The sequence below is a fragment of the Chinchilla lanigera genome, unplaced genomic scaffold (genome assembly GCF_000276665.1).
Source record: "Chinchilla lanigera isolate Chin_1 unplaced genomic scaffold, ChiLan1.0 scaffold00058, whole genome shotgun sequence".
Taxonomy (NCBI): domain Eukaryota; kingdom Metazoa; phylum Chordata; class Mammalia; order Rodentia; family Chinchillidae; genus Chinchilla; species Chinchilla lanigera.
Genome location: NW_004955459.1, coordinates 11,797,960 through 11,814,353, shown reverse-complemented (window position 1 = coordinate 11,814,353; position 16,394 = coordinate 11,797,960). Strand labels below are relative to the sequence as shown.

The window sequence follows — 16,394 nt, the reverse complement described above, 5'->3', positions numbered from 1 at the left end:
GGATATACAGCATCTATTTACAGCATAGGACTTCAAAATAACTCATCTCAATAATGACATTTCTGGTCCCAAAGCTAAAACTTATTGTTTCTTTTGACGTAGGAAGGCAACTATGGCATAAACATATTGCTCTATATTAATCATATAAATATAGTTAGTATTTCAACTCATATTTTCCTATACAAAATACAGAAATAGTCCCAATAAATGTTTTATGAATACAGTTTAACTTAATCAAATGTAAATACATGAATGTGGGATCTGTTTCCTTTTTCATTTTTTTCCCCCAGTAGCAATTCTAATCCTCAACTCAAGGGCTTTCTCATAGTTACTGCTTTTAACTGGCTTCCCAATTCTTTGATAACTCTTTGTTAATTCTACCATGTGGGGATGAATAATGACAGCTGTCACTTAATAAAAGCTAAGCATGACGGTAAATGTGCTTAATGTATACCATCTCATTAAATCCTCATTAAAAACTCTATGGGATAATTATCATTACTACAGCCCTAAAGTAGATTTTAAAAAGTGAAACTTAAAGAAAAGATAAATATTTTCCTAAAGTCACATAGAAAGTAAATGGCAGAACTAGTGTTCAAACCTATATCTGTCATACTCCAAATTCTAAGTCCTTAAATACTGTATTTTATTTTTTTCTTGAAACTTAGGCTTTAATTAGGAAACTATAACAGTTTCTGAATTAAATTATTATACTTAATTATATGTGTTATATACAGAGAATATAATTATATAAAGAATATAAATTATATCTAGAAATTGATATGCCTGATTTATGTATTTATGTGTATATATTAATTATATATTTGTGTTATGCATTTTTAAATATTTGTATATACACAGAGCTGCTCCAGATCAAATTTATTACTCCCAAACAACTTATCTCTCTCACTCCATTCTCAATGAATACGTCAATTCTACAGGTGACAGCTTTACTTCCTTTAGAGAGTAAATCTTATCAATTTTATCTTTCAGCTATACCCTTTCTTTACTCTGTTTTCTCTATTACTAATTTATTCAAAATTGAGACTCGATATTCAGCTGCCTGCCATATGCTAGGCAGAATTCCAAAATCTGAAGACAATGTCTCTGCTTTAGCAACTCATAGTCTACTACAAAACAAAGACAGAAAGACACTCACAAAGGTACACTGCCATTCTTTGTTTAGAAAGCAACAATGGAAATTGTACACACCATGGAGAAAGCCATAAGGAGGGCATGAACGGTGGTGCCTGGGGATAGAGGAGATCTTCTAGGGGGAAATACATTAAAGCTTAGCCTGGGTGAATGATTAGAAGTAAGGAGGCTTACAACTGGGCAGGTCTGCAAGCAACTGAGGCCCCATGGGCACGTGCAAGCCCATCACTTTATTCCTGGTTACCAAAGTGGCCACCAGCTGGTCTCAGTTCTCCCTTTTATCAAGTCCAGCTTTGAATGCTGCTCACAAGTTCTCCAAAAACAAAATTTCAGTCCCTCCCACTTTACTCATAAACACAAATTCTCACCACATCACCTAATTTCTGCCTTTTATTGAAGGACCTTTTGATGTTTCCACATCTCCTTATTTTCACCAGGATTTACAAAGCTAAAGGCTGCTAATGGGTCTACTTCCATGTTGAGAGAAAGCACAACTCGACCTTCTATCTTGGTTTACACCGTTCCCCAACCAAATTCTGTTCATGCTTCAGCTGCCAATGTGAAGGAATAAACATCTTCCTTATTAACAGTAAACAGAACACGTTTAAAGCTCCTGTACACTGTAGAGTGTTTAATATTATAGGAAACAGCACTGGAAAGTTCTTAGAAAACCACTTGAAGAGTCCTAGTGCAGTGCTCAGAGAATTGGAGCACTTTGCATTTGATGGGAAAATACTGCACAAATCACTTTCTATTTCACAAACACTAGTCTGAGGTTTAAGGATCTCAGGTGTGAATGAAAGTCTGTGTTAAATTTAAGAACTTTAATAGGCAGATAAACAGCATCTTCCTTCCCTTTTCCTGGTGCTAGCACAGTGCCCATGTGCACAGGTATTGAACGAAACCTTCTATCCTTGGTCCCCTTTCCATGTTGATCATGCTTCTTTGGCTTCTTTATATCCATCATAGTTTACTATAATTTTAATTTTCTGTTTTCTTTGTGGAAGCTCTGTGATTCTCCAATAGTTAATTCCCAACATTTAGCACATTCTTAGTACAAATATGCCAAAAACTAATTGGTGAATGAGTAATTGGTGGATGACTATATTCTGCAGAGAGATGTCTTTGTGTTAAGTCCAAGCAAAAAGTTTTAAAGACTTAAATATGGGTGGGAACATTAAACTAGTTCAACCCCTATGGAAATTGGTATAGAGTCCTGAAAACATTAAAAATAGAAATTCCATTCAACCCACGTATTTCCCTTGTCGTTATCTTCCTGAGTTAAAGGCATCATGTCACAGTCATATATACAAACTCATGTTTATGGCAGCACAACTCATAATAGATAAATCCTATATGTCCATCAATAGATGAATGGATAAAGGAAATGTGGTATTTATACACAGTGCAGTACTACTCTGCCATAAAGAAGGATAAATTTGCCAGGCATGATGGTGCACACCTGTAATCCCAGCACTCAGAAGGCTGAGGCAGGAGGCTCATTTCAAGTTTGAGACCAGCCTGGGCTACAAAGTGAGCTCAAGGTCAGCCTGAACTGCACAGTCAGAGCCTGTCTCAAAAAGACCAAAAAAAAAAAAGAAAGAAAAAAAGAAAAGAAAAGAAAAATCCCGACGAAGGACAAATTTGACTCATTTGTAAGAAAACAGATGCACCTTGAGACCATGACATTAAGTGAACTTAATCAGGCACACAAGTTTAAATATTACACGATTTCTCATGAGAACTCCAAAGTAAAAATACAATACTTTAAGAGCAAAATAAAAGATAATAGGAAATAGGAGCATATCTCCTTTTCAAATGGGAAGGGGTCCAAGAGATGGAGATGGAGGAGAGAACGGAAAGGGGAAGTAAAAAAAGATCTGCTATGTACGTACAGGTACCAACTCCCCACTATGAATATAATCATTGTGTACTGCAAACATACCCAAAAAAACTTCAACAGATATTGGGATAGGCTCCTGCAGTGGGAAACAGGATTTTCAGAGGCACATGATTATTCCACTTAGTTGATTCCGTTTCCGTCCAGAGGAAATTCAAACTGTCAAATTCCCCAAACCCAAATGTACAGCAAGCTCCAGCACAAGGCAAACCCCATAAACCGCCTGACCTCCGCTGCTCTAGGGGGCGCTGCACAGACGTGGTCCCCAAGACCACATTTCCTATCATTTCCGCCCCGCCGGGCTCACTCGTTCCTATGACGCATTTCCTGTTGCGCGAGCCGCGCACGTGTGTCCCTAAAGGAAGTAACGTCAACCGGGAGAGTTGAGCCCGGCACCTCGGTGAAGGCGTTTCTCCGCCAGAATGTCGCACTTGCAGATGAAACTCCTGCGCAAGAAGATCGAGAAGCGGAACCTCAAATTGCGGCAGCGGAACCTAAAGCTGCTGGGTGAGCTGCGCTGACCGCGGTGGCTGAGGCGGGGCTGCGGATGGCGGCGCAGGTTGCGAGTCGCGGCCCGGCGCGTGCGGGCGGCTTCCGCGGAGCGCGAGCGACCTGGGGCCGAGCTGGAGTTCCGGGCATCGGCCAGACCGGCCCTCGCTGCTGCTCCTCCCTGTGGCCCCAGGTCTGCGTGGGCCGGAGGCGCATGCGTCCCTAACCACGGAGTTAGATCGAGAGGCCTGCCTTCCATGCTCACGGCTGGGCTTCCGTCTAACTTGCCTTTTGCACCTTAGTCCACTTTGACTCGCTCACCGACTTCGGGCCCGCTCCGTCCCCCTTCCCTCCCCATCCCAAACACTAGTGGAACTTTGATCTCGGCGCATCTTCCGGTCTTACCGTGTGTTTTGTTCGTGTGTTTCTTCCCCCCAAAGGCTTAAGTGCCACAGCTCTCGGTGTCGTGTGCACACGTGAACTTGAGCCTCTCCAGCCGCCTGTTCTTGTCACTCCCTGCTGTAGGTTCTTAATTCCTTGAGAGTTTCTCCATACTTGTGTTCTGCAGAGTGACTTAATTCGAAAGGGTTTTTACCTAAGTGGCACCTTTCTTACCTCATCTGGCAGTCCTAATTTCCTGGCAGTGGACCGGAGATCTTGATGTGTCAGCTGTCGAGGTTCCGTGCACGTCCCCGAGGAAATGTCCAAGGCATATTTCCTTGCCCCAAGTGATTTTCAGCAACCATTAACTGATTGAAAGAAATCCTGGCGTAGGAAATAGGCTTGTGGGTTTTAGCGCTGTGTTTTGGAGTCCCCTTGTATTTCTAGTTCGTGTAGAATACTTAACGTTGCTCACCATCTCTTGGTATAGGCATAGGTAACAATCTGAACAAAAGGTGGTTTTATTGTATTTTCTTACTTTATGTAGACAAACACTTCAGTAAGATATTCTTGTGTATTTGTATATGAAAAATATTGGACAAATAATTTAGTTCATGAAGTTTTCAATTCACTATATACTAGAAGAGTTAAGGTTGAATGTTGTGAGCTTATAGAAGTGGCAGTTGTATAAATAAGATGTAAATGTCTTTAATTCATTATGTTTATCAAGTACTTAAGAATATTTTTGTTATTGCCCTTGTCTGGTCCCATAAGTTTGTGACCTCACTGAAGTTTTCTGCTCCCAAACTCCTTGGCGATAGACAAAGCTCTTTTTTGTTTTGTTTTGTTTTTCCGGTACCTGGAATTGAACTCACTACCTTGCGCTTGCCAGGCAAGTGGCTGTGCCGCTGAGCTAAATCCCCAGCTCCTCCTTGGCGATAGATAAGATATTTTGAAATTAAGAAATCAGTACAGCTTTCCCTTTTCCATTCAGTATTTTTCCTCAAAGAAAGCTTACTTTTAGTTAGTAGAACACCAAAAATTTCAATTAATTTGAACAATGAACGTGAAAGTGAAGGAAAATGTAATTTGAGTCATGCAGTTTCTTGTGTGGGATTGTAATGTCTCGAATAAGCCTGCCCCTTCTCATAGTATACGTTCTGATTTTAAACAGGAGCCTCAAATGCGAGCCTGTCAGAAACTCACAATGGCATTGTACCTGAAGAAACAACAAGAGTCAAAAAAAAAGTTAAAAAATCCCTAAAACAGCCTACAAATGTGGGCTTGTCAGAAGCTGAAAATGGAAATGTGTCTGAAGAAGCAGGGAAAGTTGTGAAAGTTAAAAAATCCGTGAAACTTTCTGTGGCTGCCAGCTTGTCAGAAGCTCAAAATGGAGATGAGCCTAAAGAGACAGGGAGCGTTAGAAAAGTTAAAAAATCTCCAAAACATTCTGTGAATGTGGGCTTGTCAGATGCTCAAAATAGAGATGAGCCTGAAGAGACAGTGGAAAATGTCAAAGTTCAAAAGTTCCCCCACAAATCTACTGTGTTAGCCAATGGACAAGCAGCAACACAGTCTCCTGACTCCGTATCAAAAAAGAAAAAGAAGAAAAAAAGAAAAATAGTGAATGATGCTGGACCTGATACAAAAAAAGCAAAAACTGAAGAAAGCATGGAAACTCCTGGACAAACAAAAGATGGTGTGGGGAAGTCAGATGGTGAGGAAGGTGACAGCGAATTGCCCAGCCTGCCCCTGGGACTGACAGGAGCTTTTGAGGATACCTCTTTTGCTTCTCTAGCTGATCTTGTCAATGAAAACACTCTGAAGGCAATAAAAGAAATGGGTTTCACAAACATGACTGAAATTCAACATAAAAGTATTAGACCTCTTCTGGAAGGCAGGTATGATTAATAATGATGCTTGGGTGTTAATAACTGTTTCTATTGTTGTGAGATTATAAAGAAAGTATCAGTATGTTTTATTAATTTTGTAGTGTATGTTAGGTCATGTACCCAGCCTGGATTGGAAGCTTCAGGTTATCTGATACATGAAGCAAAGTGTGCACTTCTCTGTAGCATGGCTCTTATTTCTGAGTTGGGTATATAACCCAAGGAGATGATACTGGTGTTAGGGGAAGCATGGACTGTTCTTCTCGTTCTAGCTTAGTGCCTAAAGCGTGTGCATAGTGCAAATTGAGCGTTCATTAAGTAATTATTGAATGAGTATGTCTTTTTCCTTTCCTTTTTTTTTAAGGGATCTCTTAGCAGCTGCAAAAACAGGCAGTGGCAAAACCCTTGCATTTCTCATCCCTGTGATTGAACTCATTGTTAAGTTAAAGTTCATGCCCAGGAATGGTAAGCTGGTCTTTTTCTGTCATTGTATCACTTGAAATTTATTGTGGCTTTCAGGGACTTGTGGTTTGACTAACCATCTTACCTTTTCTGGCTTTAGGAACAGGGGCCCTTATTCTGTCCCCTACGAGAGAACTGGCCATGCAGACGTTTGGTGTTCTTAAGGAGCTGATGACTCACCACGTTCACACGTATGGCTTGATCATGGGTGGCAGTAACAGATCTGCAGAAGCCCAGAAACTTGTTAATGGGATCAACATCATTGTGGCCACACCAGGCCGCCTGCTGGATCATATGCAAGTAGGACGCTGTTACGTAGTGCTTCTCGGGGTCTTGTAGGAAACATAAACCTGAAAACTGACAGTCTTTCTTCCCATTTGTTTTGTTAGAATACCCCAGGGTTTATGTATAAAAACCTACAGTGTCTGGTTATTGACGAGGCAGATCGTATCTTGGATGTTGGTTTCGAAGAAGAATTAAAGCAAATTATTAAACTTCTGCCAGGTAAGTAGGTAGCATCTGTTTGTGGCTTGCAAAGTAGAACAAGTGATAGATGTTCCTGTAGGAAAACTGTTACAATAATAGCAAATGAAGCGGGTCTGCCAGTTGATCTTAGAGCTAAACTGTAAGACAGGCATTAGACTTACTATTAATTTTATTTAGCTGTGTCACAGATTATAATGCAGGTTGAGCAGTCTTAATATATGTCTCACTCCCTCCTCTGACATCTTACCTCTTCCTACCTTATCTAACATGTCCCAAGTGGCCAGTTTCATTGCCTTCTGTGTTATATTTGATTTCTACATTACCTCACCTATAATCTTGTCACATTTTAAACTGTTTATCTTTAGTAAAGCCACTGTGCCATTCATTGTGTGATTTGTGTCTTAAAGCTGTATTGAAGTATAATTGCATAGTAAGTTGTTCATATTTAAAATCTACAATTTTTGATGCTCTTCGGCCTAATTACCCCTTGGAAACCATTACTGCAATCATGAATGTGTCCTTCACCCCCAAAAGTTTCCTGATACCCTGTTCCCTTCTTCCCTGCTTCCCTCCTCACAAGTCACTTCTCCCAGGAGACTGTTGATCTGTGTACTGTCCCTGTACCCTATCTTGTGTGCATCCTAGCTATCAAAGTTTTAGACATAAAGTTCACCCTTTGTAATATTTGTGTAGTCCATAGTAGCTGTGTTTGTATTGTGAAGTAATTATAAAGATTCCCTAAAAGATGCGGATTATTTTTACATGTGTCTGTTTCAGTACGCAGACAGACCATGCTCTTTTCTGCCACACAAACTCGAAAAGTTGAAGACCTGGCAAGGATTTCTTTGAAAAAGGAGCCATTGTATGTTGGCGTGGATGATGACAAAACTAATGCCACAGTGGATGGTCTTGAGCAGGTACTTTTTAAAATAAATAACCTGAAACTTGAGGCTTTTATTTGATGTTTCCTTGTAATTGTTCAGAAATCACCCAAAAAGCAAATAGGCTAATGAATTTTGAATTCAGGTAGAAGTTGGGTATTGGGTCTCTGAGTCTCCTGGTATAAAATACCATAAACACTGAATAACGTGGTCAGCTCTCTGCTCTGTTGATACTGCTTATCATACGGGAAGAATTATTAATCACTCTCAGTAATCATTTCTACTTTAAGTTAAGTAGAAAAGGTTTTCTTAGCCTCCATAACATTCAAGGGGAGTTGAGTAATAGAAAGACACTTCGATGTGCATCGCTGTGAACAGTAGAAGACGTTACATGCAAATTGGGTTGAAAGATTGAGTCTCTTCGTGAATATTTTTCTTGTCACTTGGTGTAGCTTAGAAATGTTCAGTTGGCTTAGCGTTTAAATGCTGCAGGAAGGGCGGTGATACAGCTCGGTGTTAGAGCAATGCCTTGCATGTGCCAGGCCTTCAGTTCCATCTCCAGCACAACAAATAACATCCATCCATGGTTTGGAAAACCTCATGGTACAGGGCTGTTTTTGCCAGTGTTCTCTATCGGTATTGGTTTGTGAACCTGAAAGTGTCACTTGACTAATTGTATCTGTTTACCCAAACCATTTCTAGGGATACGTTGTTTGTCCTTCGGAAAAGAGATTCCTTCTCCTCTTTACATTTCTTAAGAAGAACCGAAAGAAGAAGCTCATGGTCTTCTTTTCATCCTGTATGTCCGTGAAATACCACTACGAATTGCTGAACTACATTGATTTGCCTGTCTTGGCCATTCATGTAAGTCATTGTATGAAGTTTATTTAAAAGTAAGTAAAGCCTGTAAAGTTCTGTAGACTGTGGAACTGGAGTTGCTGCTCTGTCTCCTAAGTGTAGTTTTGAGTCATTGGCTCACTTTGGGTGATCAGTCCTGTAGAGAATGAGCTCTGCTGCATGTGGACTATAAAGGAGTAGGACACCCATCTTCTCCAGAGGCTTGCAGTCCAGTGGGCCTATAGGGCATAGGCCAGGAACTGAGGTTTGTTTTTGTTTTTTTTTTCTTTTGTGGTACCAGGAACCGAACTTGGAACCTTGCACTTACCAGACAGGCGCTTGTGCCTCTGAGCTATATCCCTGGCCCAAGCTTGAAATAAGTAGTGTAACAAATCCACAGTTTGGGGGGACGCATATCCACGCATCCCAGAAAGAATTTTCTTAATGGATTTTTTTGTTCTTTAGGGGAAGCAGAAACAAAATAAGCGTACAACGACATTCTTCCAGTTCTGCAATGCAGATTCAGGGATATTGTTGTGTACAGATGTGGCAGCGAGAGGGCTGGATATTCCTGAAGTCGACTGGATCGTTCAGTATGACCCTCCAGATGACCCTAAGGTAACTGGCATCCTGAGGTGTCATCAGAATGGCTCCTTGTTAAAGAATGCACTTACTGTCCCGGTTCCCTGAGAAACACATTCATGTCCATAAGGATTAGCCCTTCTGTGAAGCCGCTCTGCAGAACTGCTCTGGAGTTCATTGCCTAGGACACTGCAAGCCCAGAAGGGGATGTGCATTGAGCTTGAGAAGCATCAGTGGGTCTCGGGAAGAATGTTACAGCCTTGGAGTGATGTAGTCAGAGCAGCAGATGTCTGAAGGAAGTAACTGTTGCTTAAGAAGTAGATAAAAATATTGAACATTTATAGTAGAATAAGCTTCATTAAGAACTATTTTCAGCAAACAGTGGGATCTAATAAATTGACATTTTTTAGAGCCATTTTGAAGATGAAGTATACTTAGGACTCATTTATTAGGTCACAGTGCTAATGTCATCATGGTGTGCAGCCTTGGTCATTGACCTGTCAGCATTTAGGGGTAGTGTTGGCAAAAGGTCTTCCAGCCTAACCCTGTAGGACCCGGTAAAGGTGAGTGCCCCAGCCCTGTGGCACCCCCCTCCATACAGCCGTGCTGCCTGCGTCTTGCCCTCTTTGGCAGATGCACAGTACAGCCTTATTGCCCAGGCTGCTGTGAAAGTTGGTCCCTTCACCCAGGTTTTCTTTCTCCACCAAAGGAATATATTCACCGTGTGGGCAGAACAGCCAGAGGCCTAAATGGAAGAGGGCATGCCTTGCTCATTTTGCGCCCAGAAGAATTGGGTTTCCTTCGTTACTTGAAGCAGTCCAAGGTAAAGAACTTTGCATGGGGAATATTAGGTTGGGGCAAGAGTCCTCTTGGTGTAGGGGCTGTGAGCAGGCACCGTTTTTAGACGTAGTGGGAGAGTCTTGAGTCAAGGCATTGCTAAAGGTCATATCACAGGCAAAGAAGATTTTCCATGGTTCGGGCCCAGCCCTCTAGCTCTGTGTTGCTCAGCAATGCCTCTGTGTCCTAGAGTCCCCTCCCCCATTCCTGGTAGCCCTGTTTCAACCTCCACTGCCCGGGCTCCCTCACCCACACGTCTGTGCTCTGCCATCTCCTCCTGGTGACTGTTCTTGCCTTATATAAAGCCATGGGATCCCCTTCACTTCTGCCTCTGCCCCCTCCTTCTGCTCCTTTTGTCCCTTTGTCAGTCAGCTTCTGCCCTTAACGCTCCCTCGTAGTTAGTGCTTTACCACCTCATCTCCCTGTAAAGTGTGAATTGAGGGTGAAACCCAGTCTCCTGCCAGTGCCTCCAGGATAGCTACTGCCTGCTGCCTTTCCCCAGTCTGCCTTTTTGGGAAAGTTGGTTTATATTTTTTCCAGTTAGCTCCCACTCAGTGCTCCACCCACTTGATCTGGCTTTGGCCTGATTCCACCTACCAGCACAGAATCGCAAAGCCTTAGTGGCTCCTTGCTGCCAGGCCATGCGGATGAGTGTCAGGCCTTCTCTTCCATGACATTGGGTTCCACCTCAGCCTTCCAGACATAGGCTTACTAAGCAGGTTTCCTCTGCCCTAGAACTCACTGCAGTTCCCTGAAGTTTCCCTACAACCTTGGCACACTTTCTCTAGTTTCCTACTTCTGAATCCTCTGGTTTCAGCCAGCTGCTCTCACCTCTGTGAAGCTGTTTCTGCTTTCCTGCCCCCTGTATCCTGCCAGCACACATGCTTTTTGAGTTGTTTCGTCATTTTCCTGTGCTCTCCACAAAGCTGCAAGCACGCTGTCTTGGCAGGGTCCAGGACTTGGGCACTACTTTTTTCCCACTAGCTAGCACAGGCCTTGTGCTTTTCTGTTTATTTAGTAAGTGACGACTGATGACAAATTATTCTTACAGGAGTTTGTCATCATCATGGCCTCTAGTGTCACAGCCTCCTTCCTCAGGACACAGGATGGTACTGAGGCCTTTTGTGACATGGAGGAAAAGGGCTAATGGTCCTTCTATCTAGAAACTGTAGGCTGGTTCATCAGTCCAAATAACCAGCATCATAGAGGGCACCAGAGAGAAATGCGTCACTAACTCAGGGTCCCGTTTGGTTACTCGTCTTACTAATTAGGAAGAGATGAGGCTCGTTGGCATGACTCATGGGAACTTAGCAGAGCAGAGCCGGAACTCTGCATTGACGTAGGGAGACTGGAGAAAGATTTCACTGCCTATCCTGAGAGAATTCCTCAGGCCTGGGCATCCTGTCTGTTTTTAAGAACTGCTGAGCTATATCAAAAGTACGGGGACCTCGTTCCTCTCAACTTCCCTCACTGGTTATGGGACATTTTTCACTTTATTCATTCATCTGAGAATCGGAATGTTAATCACCCTAGTTTATTAATCTTTATTTTGTTGTTTTCTAGGTTCCACTAAGTGAATTTGACTTCTCCTGGTCTAAAATTTCTGACATTCAGTCTCAGGTACACTCCCCCGACACCCCTTTAGTGTTAGCATGTGTTTGTGTTTCAGTGAGTGGCGCTGTCGTCTGAGTGCCGTTTTGTAAGGAGGGACCTACACTGTGTGATCCTTAAGGTTTCTTTGCGTGCTCTCTTCCTTCTGTTAGCCCAGGGCTCTGAGAACTTGAGCATTATTCTAACCACGGCATCATTCTGCAAATAATCCAAGCCTAGTACAAATGGTTCTAACAACAGTTTTTGCAAGATAAAGTTTTGTGATGTTTGAACTCTGCTTTTTTATTTTATTAAAACATGTTTAGCCAAGTGTAGCATCGTACAGTCCTAGCACTCTGGGAGACCAAAGCAGAAGAATTGAAAGCACTCTAGGAGACTGAAGCTGGGCATTTTAGCAACTTAGCAAGACTCTGTTTTAACATTAAAAAAAAAATAAAAAAGAGCTGGGGATATAGCTCAGTGTAAAGACCTTGGGTTCAAAGGTACAATGTTTCTTTCTATTTCAGCTTGAAAAGTTGATTGAAAAGAACTACTTCCTTCATAAATCAGCCCAGGAAGCATACAAGTCATACATACGAGCATATGATTCCCATTCTCTGAAGCAGATCTTTGATGTCAATAACCTAAATTTGCCTCAGGTTGCTCTGTCATTTGGTTTCAAGGTGCCTCCTTTTGTTGATCTCAGTATCCTTTTTATGGTTACTAAGTCACCCTGCAATCAAGGAACAAAAGCCCGACAGGGGGACATTTTGGGCTTAACAGCAGGTAGGTGTGTGCTCTGGTTGCCAACCAGAGGCTCTGGTTCATCCTGCGTGGACATGGGGGCGGGCAGGGGTTAATTATCAGGATGGGGTTACGGGAACGAAGCAACTAATGCCTTAAACCTTAAGAAAGATGAAGGACTGTGACTATCAGAAAGAGTCAGAGGTAAGTTGTTTGTTCCTAGCAGAAGCACAGAGATGAGTGAGAGCTCAGGTGGTTGCTAAGGCTGCACTGTACCAGATACTTGAAGGAAGGGCTAAAAAGAAAGGACAGGACCTTTCCAAGTTTAAAACCCCGTAGAGCAAATAGAATTTTATACAGACACTGCTTGTTTAACGACTGAGTTCCAGTTCCACAAGGAATTGCGTACAGTATATACATTGCAGTATTCAGAACAAAAGAATAGTCAAAGGAAACTCTGATAGTGTTGCTTTTCTTTGTATAACTCTTACATGCAGTACTACAAGAGAACATAGAACTACAGTACTGTCCTGTACAGGACAGTCAGCAAAAATTACAGTACTGTATAAACAAGCTGTTATAAAAAATATCATCAAGGATCTATAAAAAAGGCGTACAGACACGTACAAGAAAAGAGACGGGTTGTGAGTCTAAGCATTCCTTAGACGAGGAGTAACTGTAGAAGTAAATGAAACATTTGGCAAAAGAAAATAAAACGTGTTACTAAAGATAAAAGGCAAAGGGAGTACTTGCAGTTGATTCTATTGCAATTTGTAGTGTGTTTATTACCATGTTTCAGTGGAAGAAACAGACCCCTGAGACAGGCCCATTCTTAATGCTGCAGCAGTACCTCGCAAGGGGGCAGAACCAAATTCAGGGCTGCCATCGCCTGTAGACACTGGGTAAATGTCTGCTGTAGTGGGTACTTGCTGCCTGGGACAGGAAGCTCCTTCACTGGACTGTGTTCCTGAGTCCGCTCCAGCAGAAATGGAAGTTTATTGTGACACTGAGGGTACTTTATCATGTTTGTCTTGAATTTTGTTGGGTGGAGAAAAAGATGAATAGAGTTGTTACACTCAGCTCTGAAATCTTAACCTGCTCATTTTAGTCCATAGTACGTGGCCACGCCTGGTACAGTGCAGTTGTGTCACAAGCTTATCTCCTCACATTTCCATTCTGCAGGAAGGGGCGTGGTCGAGGGCACTGCTGCTGTGCTTGGTGGTTTTTCTCTGTGTAGATGTTAGATTGCAGCGCATCGCCTTGGTTGGTTGATTTCCTTAACCTGCACCTGTAGACGTGAACAGCAGTGAAGGCAAGCACAGGAAGAGAGGAGGCGGCGGCGGGTTCGGCTACCAGAAAAGCAAGAAAGTCGAGAAGTCCAAAATCTTTAAACACATTAGCAGGAAATCATCAGGCACCAGGCAGTTCTCTCACTGAAGACAAATTCTTTTGATCTAGAGTAACCCTCCTGAAATGAATTCTTTTTCGTTTACAAAGAAATTTTTGTAGCCCATCAAGTCTTTTTATCATTGCTGTGAGCATACAATTTTTTTATTTTAAATATTCCTTGCAAAAATTTTTGTTACTGTTTTACTACCAATATAATTTTTTTTTGTACCTTTCCTTCTGGCTACATGAAGATGTTTGTGGCAGTGTTGCTATGCTACCTTACTATGCAGAGGGACCTAGTATACCAGACAGGTGGTGGTAATGTGGAAGAAAATAGGTTTACCCTTTGGTTTTGTGTCTTGGACCTCAAGGATTTGGAGCAATTCCTTAAAATGCTGCAGTTCGAAAGGGCAGAACACTTCGAGAGACACACAAGCAGCTGTAGGTAAGAGGTGCTGTTTTGATGCTCCTGGCTTTAAAACAACAAGCTTTCCTTAGGAAGGAAGGAGGGAGGAAGGAAAGGAGATATTTAAGTTCATCATGACGTGATTTGGATTTTTGTGAAACCTTCCAACTCTGCAGCATACTCAAAAGACAAGGGCAGATATCAGTAGATTTAAAAGCAAGTCTGAAACAGTGCTTGAGGAAAAAAATTACCTCTTCTAGGTCTGTGAAACAAAAAATACATGTGTAGTGAAAACTGAAATGAAAACAACAAAACACAGGAATGTGTTTTTGTGTAGGACCACTTGATTTCTAGTCAGTTTTGTGTGGTGTATAACTCCAAAGTAGCTAAATGTAGTAGGAGTTCCAATTGCTGTCATACTATTTAATATTCAGAAAGTCCTGTTAAATGTAATTGTGCGGAGGACATCAAGTGTAGAGAAAGGAATTGGATGAGCGGCACGACAGTGGAAAAAGAGAAGAACAGTGTCCACCACTGCATGACCACTGCATTGTCCCGGCTGCGCGTCTGCGTTTCAGACCTTGACTCCTAAACATCTGGCTTGGCTTCTTGGATTCCCAACTCCTGGCATAAAATAACTGTCTCTTCAGTACTGTTTGTTTCAGAAACAGTTATGTTTCAAAAAATACACAAAAGCAAAGGAAGAATAATCACTGGACAGAAGTAATACTGTTGATATTTTGAGATGTGACCTTCCAGATTTTTATATGTATATTTATACTTTTTAATTTTTTTATCAAAAGTGAAGTCATCTGCCTACTACTAATAACCAGATTGTTCCATATTATTTCCCTATGTCATTAAATCATTGCTCCATCATTTTATATTGCATTTCTGACTGGGCTCTGTTAATCATTGGTCGGTCTGCCAAGTTTGGCTTCTGCAATACCTGCTTGACCCCTTCTGACTCTGTCCCAGCCTGTCTAGTGTCCCTCTTTGTCTTGCTCTTGTCAGTCCCCAGTAGGAGTCAGCCTGCAAGGGTTTTGTGAGGAACATGAACTTGGCTGTAGACATTCTGCGGTACTGTATGCTGGGTAGTGTGGACTGTTGTGGCAGGATGCTCCAGGCTAGGGACATCCAGACGGCCTTCGGCTGCCAGGCCAGGGTGCAGAGGCGAGGGAGTCTGTAGCAGAATCTTACAGGTCAGACCAGCAGCATCCTCAAGGCTCACGTGCACACGAAGGGTTCCTTAGGTTCCCGTGCCAAGAGCACAGCTGGTAGCAGATGTGAGCGGTTGGCAGGTGAGATTAAGAGGCTCCATCCATGAAGGTTAGAAGGCAACAGGGCCTGGAGCCACGCAGCTCACTGTGTGCAAATAGAGGTCCTCAGTCAGCGATGGACAACTAATCACTGCTGTATATGAATTGTTTTAGTCTTACCCAGTTTAGTATAAGTAAAGCTGGACTCCAGATATCCCCAAAGGGCTTTCTTCATTCATAATTTCAGTAAGTGCTGAAGTGTATGCCCAGGAACCACCATTCCTGGGTCAGATTCTAGCTGTGCTACTTACCAACTTCTCTAGGCCTGTTTCATCAGTAAAACAAAAGCAGTACTGCATTCTTCATAACATGGAATCCAACGAGCTAACGTGGAGCTTAGAGAATAGTGCTTTGTATGTTGCTCTGTATGTTAGCTGTCTTTATGCATCCAGTGTGAAAACCTTGCCCCCAAAAGCAGCTGGCACGGGGACTGATCCCACAGCTTGAGCCTCTCAATGAAGACAGGATTTCTGACAGTCTGGGTCCCCCAAAGTAGCTGTCAGGTGGATTGGTGCCACTTTTAAGGCTACTATAGTTGGAGGCAACAACAGTGTGTGTCCTTAGATAAATACCTCTAATTCATCATGAATTACAAGCTTGTTGATGTCGGGAACTATAGAGGGTACAGGCAGGGTATGATTGCAGTGTAGAAGTCTTTGGTTACAATGCTGTTTCAAACAATGTGAAAATGCAGATGTGCAGTCCTGGTTTTTTGTTTTGTTTTGGGGGCTTTTCCTTCATTTTTGGTGGGAATGGGGTTTGAATGCAGCGCCTTTGCACTGGGCTGATACATCCCCAGCCCTCTTTATTTTGAGGCATGGTTTCTATAGGTTGCTCAGTTCCTTAGGCAGAGCTCAAACCTGAGATCCTCTTGCCTCAGCCTCCCAGAGTGCTGAGATTGTAGATGTATCATTCTTGACCTTGCATTTTGAGCTTCAGTGAACAGATTTTCTTGCCCTGTCCTTAGATGGTCTACGCCTTTGGTGGAGCAAGGAATCACTAGGTGCTTCTCATGCACAGTTAGGTTGGGAAACAACCAGCCTGGAA

At 42.4% G+C, this 16,394-nt stretch overlaps 1 protein-coding gene across 1 annotated transcript; it reads left to right on the top strand.

The window, feature by feature from the left end:
• The first annotated feature begins 3,380 nt into the window (after window positions 1-3,380).
• On the top strand, window positions 3,381-14,919 carry Ddx18 (DEAD (Asp-Glu-Ala-Asp) box polypeptide 18). Its single transcript, XM_005397693.2, has 12 exons — window positions 3,381-3,562; window positions 5,100-5,826; window positions 6,179-6,279; window positions 6,377-6,576; window positions 6,666-6,780; window positions 7,540-7,679; window positions 8,346-8,507; window positions 8,946-9,098; window positions 9,772-9,885; window positions 11,463-11,519; window positions 12,017-12,194; window positions 13,528-14,919. Exons 1-12 carry the CDS (start codon window positions 3,478-3,480, stop codon window positions 13,668-13,670), a joined length of 2,175 nt encoding a protein of 724 aa, XP_005397750.1. The 5' UTR covers window positions 3,381-3,477; the 3' UTR covers window positions 13,671-14,919.
• Window positions 14,920-16,394: the final 1,475 nt, after the last annotated feature.

Excerpts from the sequence above, each read along its gene's own strand:
- Ddx18 (XM_005397693.2), top strand. The coding sequence starts at position 3,478 with ATGTCGCACTTGCAGATGAAACTCCTGCGCAAGAAGATCGAGAAGCGG. Across the intron at positions 3,563-5,099 it reads GCGGAACCTAAAGCTGCTGG|GAGCCTCAAATGCGAGCCTG; the intron begins GTGAGCTGCGCT and ends GATTTTAAACAG. Across the intron at positions 12,195-13,527 it reads GCCTCCTTTTGTTGATCTCA|ACGTGAACAGCAGTGAAGGC; the intron begins GTATCCTTTTTA and ends CTGCACCTGTAG.